The sequence below is a fragment of the Salmo salar genome, chromosome 05 (assembly GCF_965601325.2).
Source record: "Salmo salar chromosome 05, fSalSal1, whole genome shotgun sequence".
NCBI classification, from domain to species: Eukaryota; Metazoa; Chordata; class Actinopteri; order Salmoniformes; family Salmonidae; genus Salmo; species Salmo salar.
The window spans coordinates 71,261,073-71,280,605 of NC_138295.1; the positions used below are offsets into that span (position 1 = coordinate 71,261,073).

The 19,533-nt window shown below is 42.0% G+C and overlaps 2 protein-coding genes across 6 annotated transcripts in view; both read right to left on the reverse strand.

Moving 5' to 3' along the window:
• The window catches only part of arhgef1b (Rho guanine nucleotide exchange factor (GEF) 1b), a 46,601-nt gene extending 36,832 nt beyond the window's left edge, over nucleotides 1-9,769 (reverse strand). For 3 of the 4 annotated variants that reach the window (XM_082975478.1, XM_082975479.1, XM_082975477.1), the window contains exon 1: nucleotides 9,469-9,769. In XM_082975478.1, the coding sequence (XP_082831604.1) occupies nucleotides 9,469-9,621 (153 nt within the window). In that variant the 5' untranslated portion in view covers nucleotides 9,622-9,769. Of the gene's footprint in view, nucleotides 1-9,467 lie in introns of all 4 variants that reach the window. The other variant, XM_082975480.1, reaches the window with a different exon arrangement.
• Nucleotides 9,770-10,677: 908 nt separating this feature from the next.
• The window catches only part of LOC106605706 (ETS domain-containing transcription factor ERF-like), a 48,377-nt gene continuing 39,521 nt past the window's right edge, over nucleotides 10,678-19,533 (reverse strand). For both annotated transcript variants that reach the window (XM_045718698.2, XM_045718696.2), the window contains exons 5-7: nucleotides 19,190-19,373; nucleotides 16,926-17,055; nucleotides 10,678-13,240 (exon numbers count right to left, since the gene is read on the reverse strand). In XM_045718698.2, coding sequence (XP_045574654.1) covers nucleotides 12,402-13,240; nucleotides 16,926-17,055; nucleotides 19,190-19,373 — 1,153 coding nt within the window. In that variant the 3' untranslated portion in view covers nucleotides 10,678-12,401. The remainder of the gene's footprint in view (nucleotides 13,241-16,925; nucleotides 17,056-19,189; nucleotides 19,374-19,533) is intronic.

The following is a 19,533-nucleotide window of genomic DNA, read 5'->3' on the forward strand; positions in this document are numbered from 1 at the left end:
TTGATTGTTTTTTATAAGATACAGTGGGGCAAAAAAGTATTTAGTCAGCCACCAATTGTGCAAGTTCTCCCACTTAAAAAGATGAGAGAGGCCTGTAATTTTCATCATAGGTACACGTCAACTATGACAGACAAAATGAGAAAAGAAAATCCAGAAAATCACATTGTAGGATTTTTAATGAATTTATTTGCAAATTATGGTGGAAAATAAGTATTTGGTCACCTACAAACAAGCAAGATTTCTGGCTCTCACAGACCTGTAACTTATTTTTTAAGAGGCTCCTCTGTCCTCCACTCGTTACCTGTATTAATGGCACCTGTTTGAACTTGTTATCAGTATAAAAGACACCTGTCCACAACCTCAAACAGCCACCCTCCAAACTCCACTATGGCCAAGACCAAAGAGCTGTCAAAGGACACCAGAAACAAAATTGTAGACCTGCACCAGGCTGGGAAGACTGAATCTGCAATAGGTAAGCAGCTTGGTTTGAAGAAATCAACTGTGGGAGCAATTATTAGGAAATGGAAGACATACAAGACCACTGATAATCTCCCTCGATCTGAGGCTCCACGTAAGATCTCACCCCGTGGGGTCAAAATGATCACAAGAACGGTGAGCAAAAATCCCAGAACCACACGGGGGGACCTAGTGAATAACCTGCAGAGAGCTGGGACCAAAGTAACAAAGCCTACCATCAGTAACACACTACGCCGCCAGGGACTCAAATCCTGCAGTGCCAGACGTGTCCCCCTGCTTAAGCCAGTACATGTCTAGGCCCGTCTGAAGTTTGCTAGAGAGCATTTGGATGATCCAGAAGAGGATTGGGAGAATGTCAAATGGTCAGACTAAACAAAAATATAACTTTTTGGTAAAAACTCAACTCAGCATTCTTTGTCCTCCAAACACGACGAATTGCATCCAAAGAACACCATACCTACTGTGAAGCATGGGGGTGGAAACATCATGCTTTGGGGCTGTTTTTCTGCAAAGGGACCAGGACGACTGATCCGTGTAAAGGAAAGAATGAATGGGGCCATGTATCGTGAGATTTTGAGTGAAAACCTCCTTCCATCAACAAGGGCATTGAAGATGAAACGTGGCTGGGTCTTTCAGCATGACAATGATCCCAAACACACGGCCCGGGCAACGAAGGAGTGGCTTCGTAAGAAGCATTTCAAGGTCCTGGAGTGGCCTAGCCAGTCTCCAGATCTCAACCCCATAGAAAATCTTTGGAGGGAGTTGAAAGTCCGTGTTGCCCAGCGACAGCCCAAAACATCACTGCTCTAGAGGAGATCTGCATGGAGGAATGGGCCAAAATACCAGCAACAGTGTGTGAAAACCTTGTGAAGACTTACAGAAAACGTTTGACCTGTGTCATTGCCAACAAAGGGTATATAACAAAGTATTGAGATAAACTTTTGTTATTGACCAAATACTTATTTTCCACCATAATTTGCAAATAAATTCATTAAAAATCCTACAATGTGATTTTCTGGATTTTTTTTTCTCATTTTGTCTGTCATAGTTGAAGTGTACCTATGATGAAAATTACAGGCCTCTCATCTTTTTAAGTGGGAGAACTTCCACAATTGGTGGCTGACTAAATACTTTTTTGCCCCACTGTAAGTTTAATGCTAGCTAGCAACATACCTTGGCTTCTTACTGCATTCGCGTAACCTCATGGAGTGCAATGTAAAGCAGGTGGTTAGAGCGTTGGACTAGTTAACCGTAAGGTTGCAAGATTGAATCCCTGAGCTGACAAGGTAAAAATCTGTCGTTCTGCCCCTGAACAAGGCAGTTAACCCCCCGTTCCTAGGCTGTCATTGAAAATAAGAATGTGTTAACTGACTTGCCTAGTTAAATAAAGGTCTAAAAAAATAATACTTAAAAAAAAAAAAAAAAATACATGTTTATTTAATTTATTTTTCTTTATATATTATTTTTTTGGTTAATTGTATTTTTTTTTATTTATTTATTTATTTATTTATTTATTTATTTTTTTAATCGGCCAAATCGCCGTCCAAAAATACCGATTTCCGATTGTTATGAAAACTTGAAATCGGCCCTAATTAAAAATCGGCCATTCCGATGAAATCAGTCGACCTCTAATGGCCACTCCAATACAGCCAAGCCACTCATGACCGGAACAGTAGAGCCAATTACGTAATTTAGCAGCCATTACACACTGGCTAACATAAGACTAGCAACTCAAAAATTCCTCACCCCTAGAACACCAGTGGTGTGTTAAATCCCCTGCATCTCTTTCTGTCCCGATTTCCTATCCATTAGAGCCAAAATATACTTCCATACCCAACAACTCCTTGGCATTACTTTCCCTACCCCCTCTTTTTCTCTCGCACTCTCCATGTAAGTGGTCACTGTTTCATGCTTTATGGAAACATTGGATAGACGAGGGCCAATCGACTGTCATGGAACGGGTTCGCAGTGAGCCTCCCGCCTATTTAACTGCTTCCAAATGTGTGTGTGTGTTGGTGTGTGTGTCTGGATAGTAGGGTAATTGCGCAGGCCAAACACAGAGGCCTTTGATTACCATTTGGGTTGTGGAGAAACATTCTCATTCATTCAGATGGGGTGTATGTGTGTGTGTGCAGTGCTGTGTTGACAGGACACGTTTTACCACCCCTATGTCCAGCGGTGGCTGATGATGACTTGAGGACGGCAGCACATAAAGCAGCTATGTCCGGCCAGAGTGTTGGAAGAGCTTTCCCAGAATCCCAATCTGGGCTGGCTCTGAACATGGAGGTAGCAATACCGCCGCCCAACAGACACGCCCCTTCATGACGGTACGGCCCACATAACGCACCAACCATGCAACACAGTCCTGCTGCATTCATATCCTCCATCTTAACTTAGCTCTATTACCGAGGCACCATAAACCACATACTGCAGATAGCACCATTATTGGACATTTCTGTTAAATTTCTCAGTGAAAATGGCCTAATAATTAATATCTTCAGATTTAGTCATACAGCTCTGTCTCCCCCTTTTCTAACCAGACTTTTAGAAAATAATGTGTATACAACTCATTCAGAGCTGTAAATGTTAAGATGTTTTTGTGTCCTAACCCCTCTCGTTGTTTACATTAGTAACCTCATCAGCCCTGCTGCACTGTCAACATGGATGGTCATTTGAGGCTGCTTGCTCTCGTGATGGTGGTGTGTGTGTGTCTAAACCTCCACTTATCCCACCCACCCCTATCCCTCTCTCTCCATCCATCCATCCATCCATCCCCAAGAGTAAACACGGTCCATGAAGCCCAGTCTAGTTTTTTCCAGCCTGACCCCGGGAATGAAAGAGCTCCTTCTCTCCCTCCTGTTCTCTACCAGTCTGACTCACATTCTGACTGAGGGGCAGAGCTGTTTCCATGTCCCACCGGTCTGTCTGTCTGTCTGTCTGTCTGTCTGTCTGTCTGTCTGTCTGTCTGTCTGTCTGTCTGTCTGCCTGTCTGCCTGTCTGCCTGTCTGCCTGTCTGCCAAAACAAGACACACACACAAACACAAAGACATAAAGACATAATACACACAGACAACTGTATACCACATACACAGTCTAATTGTACATACTGTATGTGCACACACATCTTCTCTCTACTAAAAGACTCAATCAGGGCTTGGGGATGTCACCACCTTGCACACATCTCCGTCACACATGTTCAGCTCCATTCCCGCCTCTACATAGTGTATCAGAGGACAGTGGGTTTGTCCTGGACTGTTCTGAACTACATGGCTGTGCTACAGGGCTGACACAGCACACTGAGACAGGAGAGAGAGATAAGCACTTCTACTGTACAAGCTGACAGTAAACCAGAGCTACCTGTGTTCACCTGAGAATACCCTGAGCTAGGCTAACTGAGAACCATCCCCCACCCTGCCGTTACGATCTCCACTTATTACAAATACACGGCTCATTTAACTGTCGTCTGGAATACACACTAGGCTAATTGCAAACGGACATACAGTACGCACACACTGATGAACACACACGGTTCTTGGTTAGAAGATGCTCAGTTTCATCTTGCTCAAGGCCAGGATTAATGCTGCTGCTTTCAGATCCTTCCGTCATGCCAGGGAGACGCAGGACGGCACTGGGATTCCTCTATTAATGCCCTGAGAGAATAGGATAGTGTACCTGAGACAGAGATTGGCGGAGGGTGGGGAGTGTGCATTCGTTAGGGCTCGGCGATATGGCCTAAAAATCATCTACATTTTTTCTAACTTAAGGGGCGATTCACGATATATAGTTTCTCTAAACAGGCTTTGTTGTACAATTAAAGATCAAATACTAGGGATGCACAATATATCGGAATCGGACGATATTAGCTAAAAATGCCAACATTGGTATCGGCCCAATGTCTAGTTTAACGGTGATGTGCAAAACCGATGTCAAAGCACACCTATATAACGTAGGTACATGAAGTAATGACGCCACGTAAAATGTTGCGCAACACAGCCTTCCTAACCTAGCCCACAATGTCTGCTGTGTGGATCGAGCAGTGAACAAGTCGAGCAGTCATTTGAAAGATTAAGAACATTTCAGCGAGACAACTCAAAGGCAAAATCCATTAAACGCCAAGATAATGGAATTCATTGCCCTTGACAATCAACCATTCTCTGTCGTGGGTGATGTTGGCTTTCGGTGACTGGTCAAGCACCGGTACACACTGCGCTATTTTTCAGATTTTGCCCTACCGGAGTTACACAGTAATAGCGTCACTGCTATTAGCTTCACGACATACTATGGAACGCCGTTTGGGTCTTTGCATGTCAAAAAAGGTACACGTCAAATAACACAATTTGACGTGTTAAATAAGCTTTTCATGAATTTGCACGTGCAAGCCAAGCGCCACCACTACTATCAGTAGCACAGTCAAAGTTGTACAGAAAAAGTCTGCAAACAAGCAAACACCGGCCACAAATGATGTGTTTACAATACCGCGTTGGTAATAAAGCATTATTTGTTCGACAGCAACTTCCGGGGTAGCTAGCTAGCTTTAGCTTGGTACCTAGCTAGCACCAATACAACCAGCCTGAAAACAATGACCAGTAGAAAATGCAGTCAATTTCATTATTCTTAGCAATGATTTAGGAATCCTTGTGAGTATTAACTAGGTAGCCACTTGTTGTTCGCCTATTGAAATTGAACTTTAGTTCATGAAAATAAATAGCTAGCCAGCTACTTACCCTGTTGCCCAAAGCTAATGTTATAAGCAGCCAGCAAGCTTCATCTGGCTAGTGAGGCTCGACCAGACCGGGTTGTGTGTTGTGAAGCTAGTCACAATAAGGATTAGTAACAATAGTGGTTTGCCTTCAAAATAAAAGTACCTCTTTGAAAGTGATGCAGAAGTTTGTAATTGGTGGAATCATGCCATATTTAGACGAGAATGTTAAACAAGGTTAGAATGTGAAGCAATGAAACGGGGTATCAGTCTACTCTGTGACACCCACAGAACGAAACTGTGTTAAGTTTATGCAAACATTAGCGTTGAAGCTCTTATCGCAGGACTGTGACTGTGTGAAATCACCTCCCCAGTCAGCCTATTGTGTGTATTGACATTCATATTACACTGTACAGCTTTACCTAATGATTGGGGATCAATGAAATGGGGTATCAGTCTACTCAATACCCAAGCCATTTTTCCCCCAACGTCCTCCTCAGAGTTATCAGACTCCAAAACATCCACGTGACATGCAGTCATATTCAGGTCCTGATTGGTCAACAAGCCTATTTGCCACATCAAAAATGTCATTTCCCACATCAAAAATGTTATTTGCCACGTCAAATAGTGTTATTTACCGTGTATCTTTTTTGACACGCAAAGACCCAAACGGCATTCCATAGAAATACTGGCTGAGAATGAAACGACTGAACAATGAAACAGCACAGCAAGTAAGTGAAAGAAATAGGTTTTGATTATGTTTTACTGGTAACGGGGACATACGTAACTTTTGGTCAGTGTGGTGTGTGTGTGTGTAACCTTTATTTAACTAGGCAAGTCAGTTAAGAACAAATTCTTATTTACAATGACGGCCTACCCTGGCCAAACCCGGACGACGCTGGGCCAATTGTGAGCCGCCCTATGGGACTCCCAATCATGGCCGGATGTGATACAGCCTGGATTCGAACCAGGGACTGTAGTGACTCCTCTTGCACTGAGATGCAGTGCCTTAGACCGCTGCGTCCGTGTGTGTGTTAACTCTTTAACTGTACAAGAATGGTTAAAAGGCAGCAAAAATGTTAAATATCGGTTATCGGTATTGTTTGTTTTTGGCAATGAAAATATTGGTATGGGCCAAAAATGTAATATCGGTGCATCACTATCAAATACACTGCATTTCAAACAGTCAGCAATAATCTAATTAATTCAGGGCTTGTGAAATTATACCAAGGTTAAATATAAGCCTTCCACAACCATTAGACCCACTTATTAGTTAATTATTTAATCAAAATAGTTTAACCTGTTTTTTTGCAATAATAACTGATCTGGCTTTCAAGTCTGTCTATGAAAATGCCTTTTTGTTACAAATTTAACCAGAAACATGTCATTATTAGTGAATGTACTCACTTCTTGTAGCAGGCATTATAGAAAATTAACACAGGTCTCATGAACAACCTCTCAAGCACAAGCCCACGTGCTAGCGAGAAGCCAGCTAATCTTTATATTTCAACTTTAGCCAACTTGGAGCTATTTGCTTGCTAACAAGGTCTAAAAGTTGAATTGTTATTAACACACCCTTCTGTCCGTCTCCAACTGTTTGAACAGCATGCTAGCCTGTCCACTTTGTTCAGATGTTAAAATCTAGTGGATATCTTATTTCTCAGAATGAGAATGAGTTGCCAATGAGAATAAGAACGAATTCCTTATATAATGGTGTTTTATGCTATGACAGTCTTTGGCTAAAATGCTGCTAGCAGCATGTGGTACCGCAACGCCACCGCGAGCGACAAACTGAGCATTCATTTTCCAGAACCAACGTTCATTGATACTCCTGTTTCAGTAGTGTCTGCTCTGGCCCCAATTTGCAGAGTTGAGACATAAAAATGATATAGTTAGAAAGGTTAACTCCTGTATTACAGTAAAATAATGTCTCAATGTGTTTCAGTCTCCATATGACCCATTCTGTTGGACCAAACCTCAAATGCAAACAGCGAGTTAAAACCGCTTGTCAGAGAGGAAGTGATCTCTCATCTTTGTTGTTATGAGTAGCAGGGGGAGTGGCTTGGTGTTAGGGGGAGGAGCTGGGCGTGTAGGGGGAGGGGCTTGGTGTGTGTAAAGATGCACAGTCTCAGTAGAAGAAGCTGAGAGATGAGCTGAAGGAGATGAGACCAAAAAGACAACATGAGAATATGCGGACATAAACGAAAAATAAACAATACCTTGATTCTTGCAATAAAGGTATTTGGAATATCGCCCCAAAACATGATTTCAAATAATCAAATTCGATACATAGCCCAGCCCTGGCGTGTGTGTGAGAGACAAGAAGAGACGGTACCCTTTGAGCTTCAGGCAAGACTGCACTTGCAGAGGTAAAGAAAGAAAGAAAGAAAGAAAGAAAGAAAGAAAGAAAGAAAGAAAGAAAGAAAGAAAGAAAGAAAGAAAGAAAGAAAGAAAGAAAGAAAGGATGGATGACAGCTAAATGTTGTTGTTCCTCTAACAGAGACAGGAAGCCTCTGTAGTTCAGTGGTCGCCGCTGACACATCACAACGCTCCAAGCCCAACCGCCATTTCAGCATCATGTCTCATCTGATCAGTTCAGCTACAGAACTACTCCAAAACAACCACGGGTCAACCCACAGGCCCCTAACAACAGACCATGGCTGAACTTGAGACAGAGTGTTGTTCAGATTTTGAGCAAAGGTCATACATACCTAAAGCAACATTTTTACTGATTCAGCATTCACAATGTTGATGTGTTGTAGGCCCAATTCAGTCCCTTAGTAACACATAGACAATATTATTTTTGGAGTTCAACTGAGGCTGCGAAACTAAACAGCTAAATAAGTATTGAACAACTCATACTATGGATATAGGCCCAACCCTCTAGGTCTGATCATGTATATTTTCCTCTTGATCTTTGATCCAAGAATTTCTAATTCACCTAAGTCACTGTTACTACAGTAGCTGGCTAACACCTGGTACTTTACCCTGCACCTTACAGACTGCTTTGCCCTATGTACATAGTCATTGAACACTGGTCACTTTAATCAAGTTTACATACTGTATACCCAATTCATATGTATATACTGTATTATAGTCATGGCTCATCCTATACAACTACTGCTGTACCCGTCTTTCCTATTAATATACTGTCTATACCAGTTTATATATATTCCGGACTTTGACATTGCACATTCTGATATTTTTTATTTATTTATTTGTACTTATTGGATTATGCGCATATTGTTGTTTATTGCTAGGTACTATTAACACATTGTTGGAGCTAGAAACACAAGCATTTCGCTGCACCTGCAATAACATCTGCATATCTGTGTATGCAATCAATACATTTTGATTTGATTTGTAGAGGATTAAACGGAACGATGGGGGAGGGGAGTGAGACAAAGGGGGAGGGGAGAGGCAAAAAGGGCCAAAAGTGGGATGGAGTCCAGTGACAGATGTGTGTTTGTATAGCTGCTGTACTTTTCATATAGAAATAGAAAATAGTGTGATCAACTGTAAGCAGGAGAAATATGCTACAGTGTATGATATATCTACTGGTACAATCTCACACATCTTGCTATCAGAAGGCTATCTATCTTTGATAATGATTAACAACCTAATCAGTATAATGTGTGAATTTATGTCTAAATAACACTCAGACTTTAGGCTGATTTAACAACTAAATCAAACATTAGCTATTAATGTTATTTGATGAAGTATAATTTTTAGGTTTTAAATGTCACATTGAAATACCAGGGGGAAAATACATAGGCAAGCAAATCATCGCACGTAGGCCTGGCCACATTGCTGGCAATAACTGCTATAGTTACAGAGTTACATTAAATAATAGGCTACAATGTCGCGAGTCATTTTACAAATTCCGCTCCTAACAACATTTTTATAACATTACGGATAGCGATACTTTGTAGCCTGCTAAAAAAATATCACTTGATTGAACAAATTAGCTAGCGACCTGACACGTACCCTTGAAATACCAGTATGCTTCAGCAAGTCTTGCTTTGTAATAAAATAGTTTTTAATTCACTCTAAAACACCTGATTTTGGTACTCGAGAGAACAAGATGTCCTGCTAGACTGTAGCCAAACACAACATTCCATTAGCTAGACGCTAACTAAAGGCTGTCTGGTGAGCTGGCTAGCGAGAGACAAGCCTTTACTCGCGGAATAACCTAATTAATTCCCATGTTTGTTTGTTTTTTATAAGTAACTAAGCATCGAACGTATGTACGTGTTAAATAGATTAGCAAAATGTTTCAACGTGGTACTCACCTCAAAATACAGCAACAACAAAAAAAAGACTGACAAACGTCTAATATGGTTTGCTGTTCGAAAGTTGTCGTATGTCGCTGGAAAAAAACATTGTACGCGGAAGTACAAATTCAAGTGCACAATTTCCCCTTGACTGATTTTTTTTATTTGCATAAACCACTGGCAAAGTAATGCATGACGATGTCAAAATATATTACTTTGATGCAATAATACAGTTTTCAATATGATCTAGCTATGCAAAATCTGGTTTTCATGTAACTTTTTCCATCCCCAGTTGTTTCCTGTTGGGCTTCCATACAATATTGTGTTACACGGTATTCGTTCCCCTCGTTCACCCATGGGAGTCAACCGTCTCAACAGTTATCCAATACATCATCAATGTGTTTATGTAGCAACATTTTAGTTCACTGCTAATCTTTCCACACATAAGGTAATCTGTGTTAAAATATTATTTATGGAATTTAACACAATATGTCAATTACTGAACAGTATGGTATGGAACACTGAACTAGTGCATCCATAAATACATTTAGGTATATCCAGTAGAGGTAATGATTTTTTTTCGTAAACTTCTGTTTCACTTAGAAATATGATCTCATATGTTTCACAATTCACAAATAGGCTATCACACAAAGTAATTCCGATTTAGGTAGTGTTGGCTGTTTGTGAAAGTTTAGGGCATGCACTTATCTTGGTTTGTCATCTTCTTAATTTCCCTTCTTCATATCCGGCCTTTACTACTGTGTCTCAGCTTCCAGTTGCATCCGAAATTGCACCCTGTTCACGTTATAGTGCACTGGTCAAATGTAGTGCACACTATGGAGGGAAAACTATGCAATTTTCAGACTTTTTAAATCAACACGTTTAATAAAGGTAGGCGGCAGATTTTCATGACATAATATCCTTGGGAGAGGAGGCCATATGGCATACAACTCATTGAACTCAATCAGTCAATTACACATGCAAGAAAAATAAGACTAAGGGAAACCATGGCCAATTGTTACTCATGCTCATGAAATCAAACCCTTCCATGATATAATGCAAACTTTTCTTGTAGACTAGATAAGGTCATTACATTGTAATATAGGTCCAGGTTCGCCACCCTGTGGAGAAAGGATGCTCTACACCAGGGGTCTCAAGCAGGCCTATAGGAGCCTCTTCCTGTGTAAAGCACACATTCACACAATGAGTTCAGTGCCAACAACAGTCCAATCTCCAGAATAATGTTTATTGCTTTAGAAGTTATTAATATTTTTTTCTTATTTTTGGTCTTTCCATTTTTCCTCTTTACAATAAAACAAAGAAATGTGACATTATTTCACGGCATGATCATTTTGGATGTGTTTACACATACATTCACAAAGGAAATAGTATTTACAGCGGTGTTGGTGAATGCCACACAGAGATCATGAAACAGAGATTTCCGGTAGAATCCAACAAATATAGAATTACATGACCTTTACATTAGGGCTTTCACACCTAATGTTATACCGCCACTTGTTACAAACCATACCATATGAATCTGTACAATGTGGGGTACTTAGTATGCACTCTGTGCTTCAAAGTGAGCAACATGGAATGGAGATGTTGGTTTGTGTCCCTAGTTGGTATTGAGATACTTTGTACCTCTTGTTTTAATTTCTACAAGGGGACCAACTGCCTAACTGTTGCCATGGATAAAAAGCTTAGACTCAAAAATAATCTACATATTTTTTTGTTGTAGTTGAAAGAATGTGCTGAAACCAATATTACTCACATTTGAGAAATTACAGAACAGTTACACTGGGTGAATGCTAACTATAAAAATAAGACTACCAGAATATTTAAACCCAAAGGGCATCTTGGAAAATGACCAAAGGGCACAATTAGCTGGGGTTGAGAAAATATGAGACAATTCCCCATATATGAGTCCTCCTCATAGAAAAAACACCTTCCCAGCGCAGATACTCTGACTGCTGTTAATTATTTAAAACTTTAATACACCTATACTTGTCAATTTCCCAACATTATTTAAATACGTAATTAAATCACACCAACACAGCTAACTTTTATAATATTGATAATAATTAAATGTATACACCATAATAAAATATATACAATGAAATATTGATACAAATTCTAGATTTGTCCAGCTCTCTCTTTTGCTCTCTCTTTCTCTCCCTCTCACTGAAGAAAGTTAAGCAATTGAAATTGGCATTAAACAATAACAAACAAACAAGTGTGGAGTTAGAAATGTACATTACAATACCAGAGCATTACATTAGCAGAGCAAAATGACTAATTGTTTGGATTTGGGGGATGATAATTTCTACCAACAAACAATGAACTGTAGCAGCCTTCTATAAAGACCACCAGCTGGCAATGTTTGACTATGTTTTGAACAGAAAAATACATACCGGTACCCAAGAAAAGGAATCCCCAAAAACGAAAGTAATATCTCTGTCAGATATAATTTAATGTGGCCATTATTGCAATTAATGTTATGTATTGTAGTGTTGTTTATTATTGTTATAGTATTATATTTTAATGTAATTAATTATACATTGTGTTATATTTATGCAGTTTGATGGACCCATTGCAGTAACACGGTAACATACGAATAGCACAGAACAACGTGCAATGCTGTTAAAGCTCAAAATATCACTGAAACCTTGAGACAATAAAATGTGGGAGCACATGATGAATAAGTAGTACACATACATCTGAAACATGGTAGACTCTCAGTAATGTCAAAATCAGCAAGCTCACTATCTCAGCTATGTTGGACAAGTCAACATGTAAAGAGAGAGCAGAAGGGTGGAGAGCGAGAGGAAGAAAAAAACAGAGAGACAGGGCAAGATGGCTCAAATAAAGGACAACATAACAGATGAAGGGAGCGAAAGAGAGGAGAGAGAGAGGAGGGAACGAGAGAGAGAGTTATCTAATAGAATCTATTAGCTGTGGATCAATTTTAGAGTCTCTGTCTCCCTGTGCCGTTCAACCAGAGCCATGGAGGGAGAGAGGGATAGAGGGAGGGACGGAGGGGGAGGGGTGAGGGGCACCAGGCTCTTGAGGGGATGGGGGGACACGGGGGGAGGGAGGGAGGAGAGAGGTGGCAGTGCTCCCCCTTTCTTCCCCTCCACCAGGATCTGTGATCGACCGCTCAGCCTGGTCTCCTTGGTGATGCTGAAGTCAGGCTCGTTGTCTGAGCTGCAGTCGCTCAGATCTGTGATCTCCAGGTCTGAGTCTGACTCTGGGTCCTGCTTCACCCCGCCTCGCCGCTCCGATGGGCTCTGTCGCCCCCCAGCCCCACCACCAAGACCCATTCCTCCCAGACCCAGCCCTAACCCTAACCCTAACCCTAGCCCCAACCCAAGCCCTGTGCCTGGGGTATTGGTCTCCCTTCTCTCCCTCTCACCCACAGAGCCCCCGTTGCCAATGTCCGTCCGGCCCAGCGACAGAGCACCAGGGTAAGGAGGCAGGCAGAGTCTGGGCTGCCCACCTGCCGTGCCGTTAGTAACCCCGGTCTGGCCCGCTGCTCCTCTCTCCCCCCCTCCTGCCACCTCCCCCGGCGGGAGTAGGGAGGAGAAGGGGTGAGGCAGCTGGCCCAGGTTGGTCTGCAGTGGGTTGGGGTAGAAGTGGGAGGGGTAGAGGGAGCCGGGGGGCAGTTTGGGGCAGTTGTTGAGGGAGAAGGCCCCTGAGAGGTAGGGATTGAAGCCCCAGGGGTAGTCGAAGGGAGGGTTGCGGGGGTAAGGACCCAACAGGGACGGGGGCTTGGAGTAACAGGGAGCGGCTGGAAGAGAACAGAGACAGAGGTTAGCTCACTGAAGGGGTAAAGGTCTCCTGACATACCACATCCAAGCATGTTAGCTAATTATGCTCTGCAATAATTAGCAATGCAAATCCACAGCTATGCGCTGGGGCAAAATGAGAGCGCTGTTGATTTTAATAGAACCCTGATCTTAGACTATATGCCTGCCAGACCTATTCACACATTCAACTGGTTAACAACAAATATGAACATGATGAGAGATATGCTCTCTGGCAAATTCAAATATCCTGTTAATAACAGAATAGTTATGCCACTGTAATAAAATAATACTGTCCATGAAAAAAGGAAAATGGACTGTGGTAAGAGAAATACAGTTACTTAGAAAATATGTCTGTTTTGGCCGTGTGCATAGTCCAGGTGCTTGGTTAAGTCAACTAAATAATAGAAAAACACAACTCGCACACCCTGGCACTCTAGTTGGCTCCATCATACTTGAATATACAGCTGAAGTCGGAAGTTTACATACACCTTAGCCAAATACATTTAAACTCTGTTTTTCACAATTCCTGACATTTAATCCTAGTAAAAAGTCCCTGTCAGTTAGGATCACCACTTTATTTTAAGAATGTGAAATGTAAGAATATTAGCAGAGAGAATGATTAATTTCAGCTTTTATTTCTTTCATCACATTCCCAGTGGGTCTGAAGTTTACGTACACTCAATTAGTATCTGGTAGCATTGCCTTTAAATTATTTAACTTGGGTCAAATGTTTCAGGTAGCCTTCCACAAGCTTCCCACAATAAGTTGGGTGAATTTTGGCCCATTCCTCCTGACAGACCTGGTGTAACTGAGTCAGGTTTGTAGGCCTCCTTGCTCGCACACGCTTTTTCAGTTCTGCCCACACATTTGCTATTGAATTGAGGTCAGGGCTTTGTGATGGCCACTCCAATACCTTCACTTTGTTGTCCTTAAGCCATTTTGCCACAACTTTGGAAGTATGCTTGGGGTCATTGTCCATTTAGAAGACCCATTTGCGACCAAGCTTTATCTTCCTGACTGATGCCTTGAGATGTTGCTTCAATATATCCACATCATTTTCCTCCCTCATGATGCCATCTATTTTGTGAAGTGCAACAGTCCTTCCTGCAGCAAAACACCCCCACAACATGATGCTGCCACCCCCGTTTTTCACGGAATGGGATGGTGTTCTTCAGCTTGCAAGGCTCCCCCTTTTTCCTCCAAACATAACGATGGTCATTATGGCCAAACAGTTCTATTTATGTTTCATCAGGCCAGTGGAAATTTCTCCAAAAAGTACAATCTTTGTCCCCATGTGCAGTTGCAAACCGTAGTCTGGCTTTTTTATGGCGGTTTTGGAGCAGTGGTTTCTTCCTTGCTGAGCGGCCTTTCAGGTTATGTCTATATAGGACTTGTTTTACTGTGGATATAGATACTTTTGTACCTGTTTCCTCCAGCATCTTCACAAGGTCCTTTGCTGTTGTTCTTGGATTGATTTGCACTTTTCACACCAAAGTACGTTCATCTCTAGGAGACAGAATGCGTCTCCTTCCTGAACGGTATAATGGCTGCATGGTCCCATGGTGTTTATACCTGCGTACTATTGTTTGTACAGATGAACGTGGTACCTTCAGGCGTTTGGAAATTGCTCCCAAGGATGAACCGGACTTGTGGAGGTCTACAATTTGTTTTCTGAGGTCTTGGCTGATTTCTTTTGATTTTCCCATGATGTCAAGCAAAGAGACACTGAGTTTGAAGGTAGGCCTTGAAATACATCCACAAGTACACCTCCAATTGACTCAAATGATGTCAATTAGCCTATCAGAAGCTTCTAAAGCCATGACATCATTTTCTGGAATTTTCCAAGCTGTTTAAAGGCACAGTCAACATGTAAACTTCTGACCCACTGGAATTGTGATACAGTGAATTATAAGTGAAATAATCTGTCTGTCAACAATTGTTGGAAAAGTTACTTGTGTCATGCACAAAGTAGATATCCTAACCGACTTGCAAAAACTATAGTTTGATAACAAGAAATTTGTGGAGTGGATGAAAAACACGTTTTAATGACTCCAACCTAAGTGTATGTAAACTTCCGACTTCAACTGTATCACTTAAAACCAATCTGGGACTTTTTTTCTTCTTCTATTAGACAAAAGCAGAAACCTGATTAACATAACAGCTGATTAAATGTGTATGTGTATTACATCAGCTTCCCTTAATGCATCATTTAATAAGAACTGAAACAAAGGAGGTACATCTGAGGTGATACTGGAATTCAATTTTAGTGTGCGAACAAAAGAACTCTCTACAACCTCGACTGTACTTCCTTCCAACAACAAACAGCAAATCAAAGATTTACCCCATCTCTCTCTCTCTCTCTCTCTCTTTCTCCCTCTCTCCCTCTCTCTCCCTCCCTCTTTCTTGCCCCCCCCTCGCTCTGTGTTATTTGCTATGCAGGGATAATTTGACAGTGCTTGAGTCTCTGTGTGCTGGGCCAAAAGTAGCTAGCAGACACATGAATATTGAATCAGTCAGGCAGGCCTCACTTGCTTATGAAAACACAGTAATGGGCGCCCACAGGCCACAAACTGAAGCCTGCACCCTCAATTAGGGCCTTCCTGCCTAGGAAGGGATTAGGACAGGGGGGACACATGGGAGGGAGAGGAGGGTAAGGAGTGAAGGAGGGGGGAATAGGACCTGAGGACAAACAAAACAGGGGGGCCAGGTTGTGAAGGGGAATGTATTCACAGTGAACACACACTAACTCACACACACATATTCACTGTACAGTAAGGCAACACATTCTGATGCAGCAGCAGGGCTGAAAAGCACACATGGAGTATCCAGACAGACAAAGGCATCTGTACACGCACAAACACACACACATACGCCCGCACGCTCACCCACACACAAATGCACACACAAAAAACACACACATACATGCACACATTCGCGCACGGAAGCACACAAATCAAACACACACATACAAACTGAGGGATTATATAAAGGGAAAATGCACATGACTACACTGACATTAATTCCAAAAACCTTAATTGAGCAACTGCCTCATATCACTGTAATTATACGACAATATATACTGTAGATCACTCCCATCTAACCTTTCCTGTCACCTGAAGGAGAGTATGAATTGGAGGCAGTAAAGTACTGCAGTGAACATGGATTTGATCTTGTTCTCTCTCTCCTTATGCTCTCCTCATTTCTTCTATCATTCTCAATCTCCACTTTCCATCAGTTCTCCACCTTCCTTCCTTCCTTCCTTCCTTCCTTCCTTCCTTCCTTCCTTCCTTCCTTCCTTCCTTCCTTCCTTCCTTCCTTCCTTCCTTCCTTCCTTCCTTCCTTCCTTCCTTCCTTCCTTCCTTCCTTCCTTCCTTCCTTCCTTCCTTCCTTCCTTCCTTCCTTCCTTCCCTCTCTCCTCTGTTATTTACCTTCCCTCTCTCTGTTCTTTACCTTCCCTCTCTTCTCTGTTCTTTACCTTCCCTCTCTCATCTGTTCTTTACCTTCCCTCTCTCCTCCTCACCTCTTTTTCCCTCTCTCCTCTGTTCTTTACCTTCCCTCTCTCCTCTGTTCTTCACCATCCCGTTTTTCTCAATCATCTTCTACCTTATTTTTACCGCTGTCACCCCTCTCCCTCTCGCCTCTCATCTCTGCTCTTCTCTCTCTAACCTGAGCTGAGGAAGGGGAATGTGTCCAGTCTCAGTTTGTCTCCCTCTGGTCCCGGGGCTGTGGCCACTCGATCAAACAGGGAGGTTCCTCTCCCTGACTCTGGCAAACGAGGGAACAGTGACTGCAGGGCCTGGGAGAAAGAGGGAGAGACAGAGAGACAGAAAAAAACATTAGAATCTGCCCATGTCAGTTAAGCAATCAATAGCAATTAATTTCATCAGCAAATAAAAACTAGACTTGTCTATAGGATCCTCAACCTCCTCTTTAAATCAGCATGTATTTAGGGTAAGTCATTTGATGGAGATGGCACCCTGTAGTGTGTGGTGCAATCACACCAACAGTCACAGCAAGGACAGGATAAAAGGAAGTGCCAGGGGACTGAGAGGGAGAGGAGAGGAGATGTGAAAACAGAGGAGAAGATGAGGAGAGGAGGTAGGAGGACACAGAGGCTCAAAGACTCAAAGCCAGGAGAAGTACAGAGTCAAATGGAGGCCAACGATTAAGTGGGCACAAAGGATAAACGACGAGAGATAGAGGGATAGGGCACCCTTCAGGGAGGGAACAGTGTGAGGGGACAAAGGAGGGAAAGGATTGATGGAAGGGAGAGAGAGACTAAACAACATAATAGCTGTGGGGTAAGAGAGAGAGAGAGTGAGAGAGTGAGAGAGAGAGAGAGAGAGAGGATGTATGCGGGGGGGTGTGTGTGTGTGTGTGTGTGTGTGTGTGTGTGTGTGTGTGTGTGTGTGTGTGTGTGTGTGTGTGTGTGTGTGTGTGTGTGTGTGTGTGTGTGTGTGTGTGTGTGTATAGAGGTGCTTTAAAACAGGAAAGAGAAAGGAGGCCAAACAAACGAAACGGTTAAGTCACACAGAGTCGAGGGAGACAGAGAGAGAGAGAGAGAGAGAGAGAGGATTTCTCTTTTTTTAGAAGAGCTGGGATCAATAATTTCTGTCACCCATCAGCTCCAAGTTTGAAAAGCGAGACTGTACTTCCAAGCTGCATGATCTGGATTGCTTAACCAAACCTGCATTAATGACCGAGCATTGATCTGATCTGACGTATCTACTTGTCTTTTATTTCTTTCATTTCCAATCGATGACAGAGGGATAGGCCATCCGAGACGGGGATGTGAGAAGGGTGGATAACATCTTCTTTTGTTTTAAGGACAAGTTAAAACCATCTCTCCAGTTTCTCCTTCACTCTCTTTGTGACTCTCTTTTTCTGTTTCTATCTTTCAGGACAATCAAAGACTCTTCTAGTCATTTAAAGTTAACTCTATTCTCTTTTAAATACATTTCATGAATTAAATTAATTAAGATAAAATACTATTTGCACTAGTATTGCAATGTCAGTTTTTTGTATTTGTAAAAAATCTGTAAAAAATTATTGTCATAGCAATTTCTATATCCAAGCAAATGAGAAAGTATGAATCAGTTAGTGTTTCATTTGCATATATCATCACCTAAATGGATCCGTCAGAAATATGCATCCTGAGCACAGACCATTACTTCAATACGTGTATCTATTGTTTCATTACAAACTGTAACAGGACAGTTTTATTCATACAACCCCTCTGGTGGTCCAAGAACATTTATCTCTGTAAAAATTTCAAGATGACTCTGGGCAAATAATAAGTGAAGACATTTTATCATGATCAGGACTGCTGCTATTAGAGACAGTGAATAAAAGATGTATGATAAGACACACGGAATACAATTGATCCTCCCGTAACTGAAGAATGAATACACAGCAGGAGTCTGTACAGTACAATCTGCAGTTCCCTGAGACAAAATGGATTTTAGCTAGACCCGCTGAATCAAATCAACATTAATAAACAATCAAGTATGGAGTTCTGGCAACCATATTTCCATCTTTCCCTCTCATTTTCCTCCCTTTATTCCTCTCTTCTTTTCCCCAATGTTTGTCGTTGATGGTTCTCAGGAATCTGCTTGTCTTCTATCCAACTTGTCCTTTAATTTTGGTGAATTCAAACATGTACTGTTCAAATGACAGCTCACTTTAGACAATGTGATGGATTGTGATAATAGCGGGGAATAACTTGAAGTAGCTGTCTATTCTGGAATAGCTGTAATTCCTGTCCTTACAATCCTAGTAATCCTCTCTTTCTCTTTTCCCTTCATACCCTCCTCCATCCATTACCCTTTCTCTCCGTCCCTCCCTCTGTCCTAAACTCCATTCGTTCGTTCCTCTCTCCCTCCCTCCCTCCCTCCCACCCTCCCTCACTTCCTCCGTTTTTCCCTCCGTACCTCGGGTGTGAGAGGGCTGCAGTCGGGCGCGGCGGAGCCCCCATTGAAGTGGTTCTGGAGCAGGAAAGGGGAGCTGGCCATGTCCAGCAGAGGATAGTTCACCAGCACCACCTTACTGAAGTTAAACTTGTAGGTGAAACGCTTCCCTTTGGTTTTGTGCAAAATGCGCTTATTATAGTAGTACCTGGGTGGGGGAGGATGAAGAGAAAGGTGAACAGGAAGAGATTAGGAAAGAGGGAATGGAGAAAGGAGAGAAAAAAATAGGAAGAGTTAGAAACAAATATCCATGTTGTCATCGATGGTTCACAGCAGAGCTATCATCCTGTAGGTTTTCCCTCCAATCT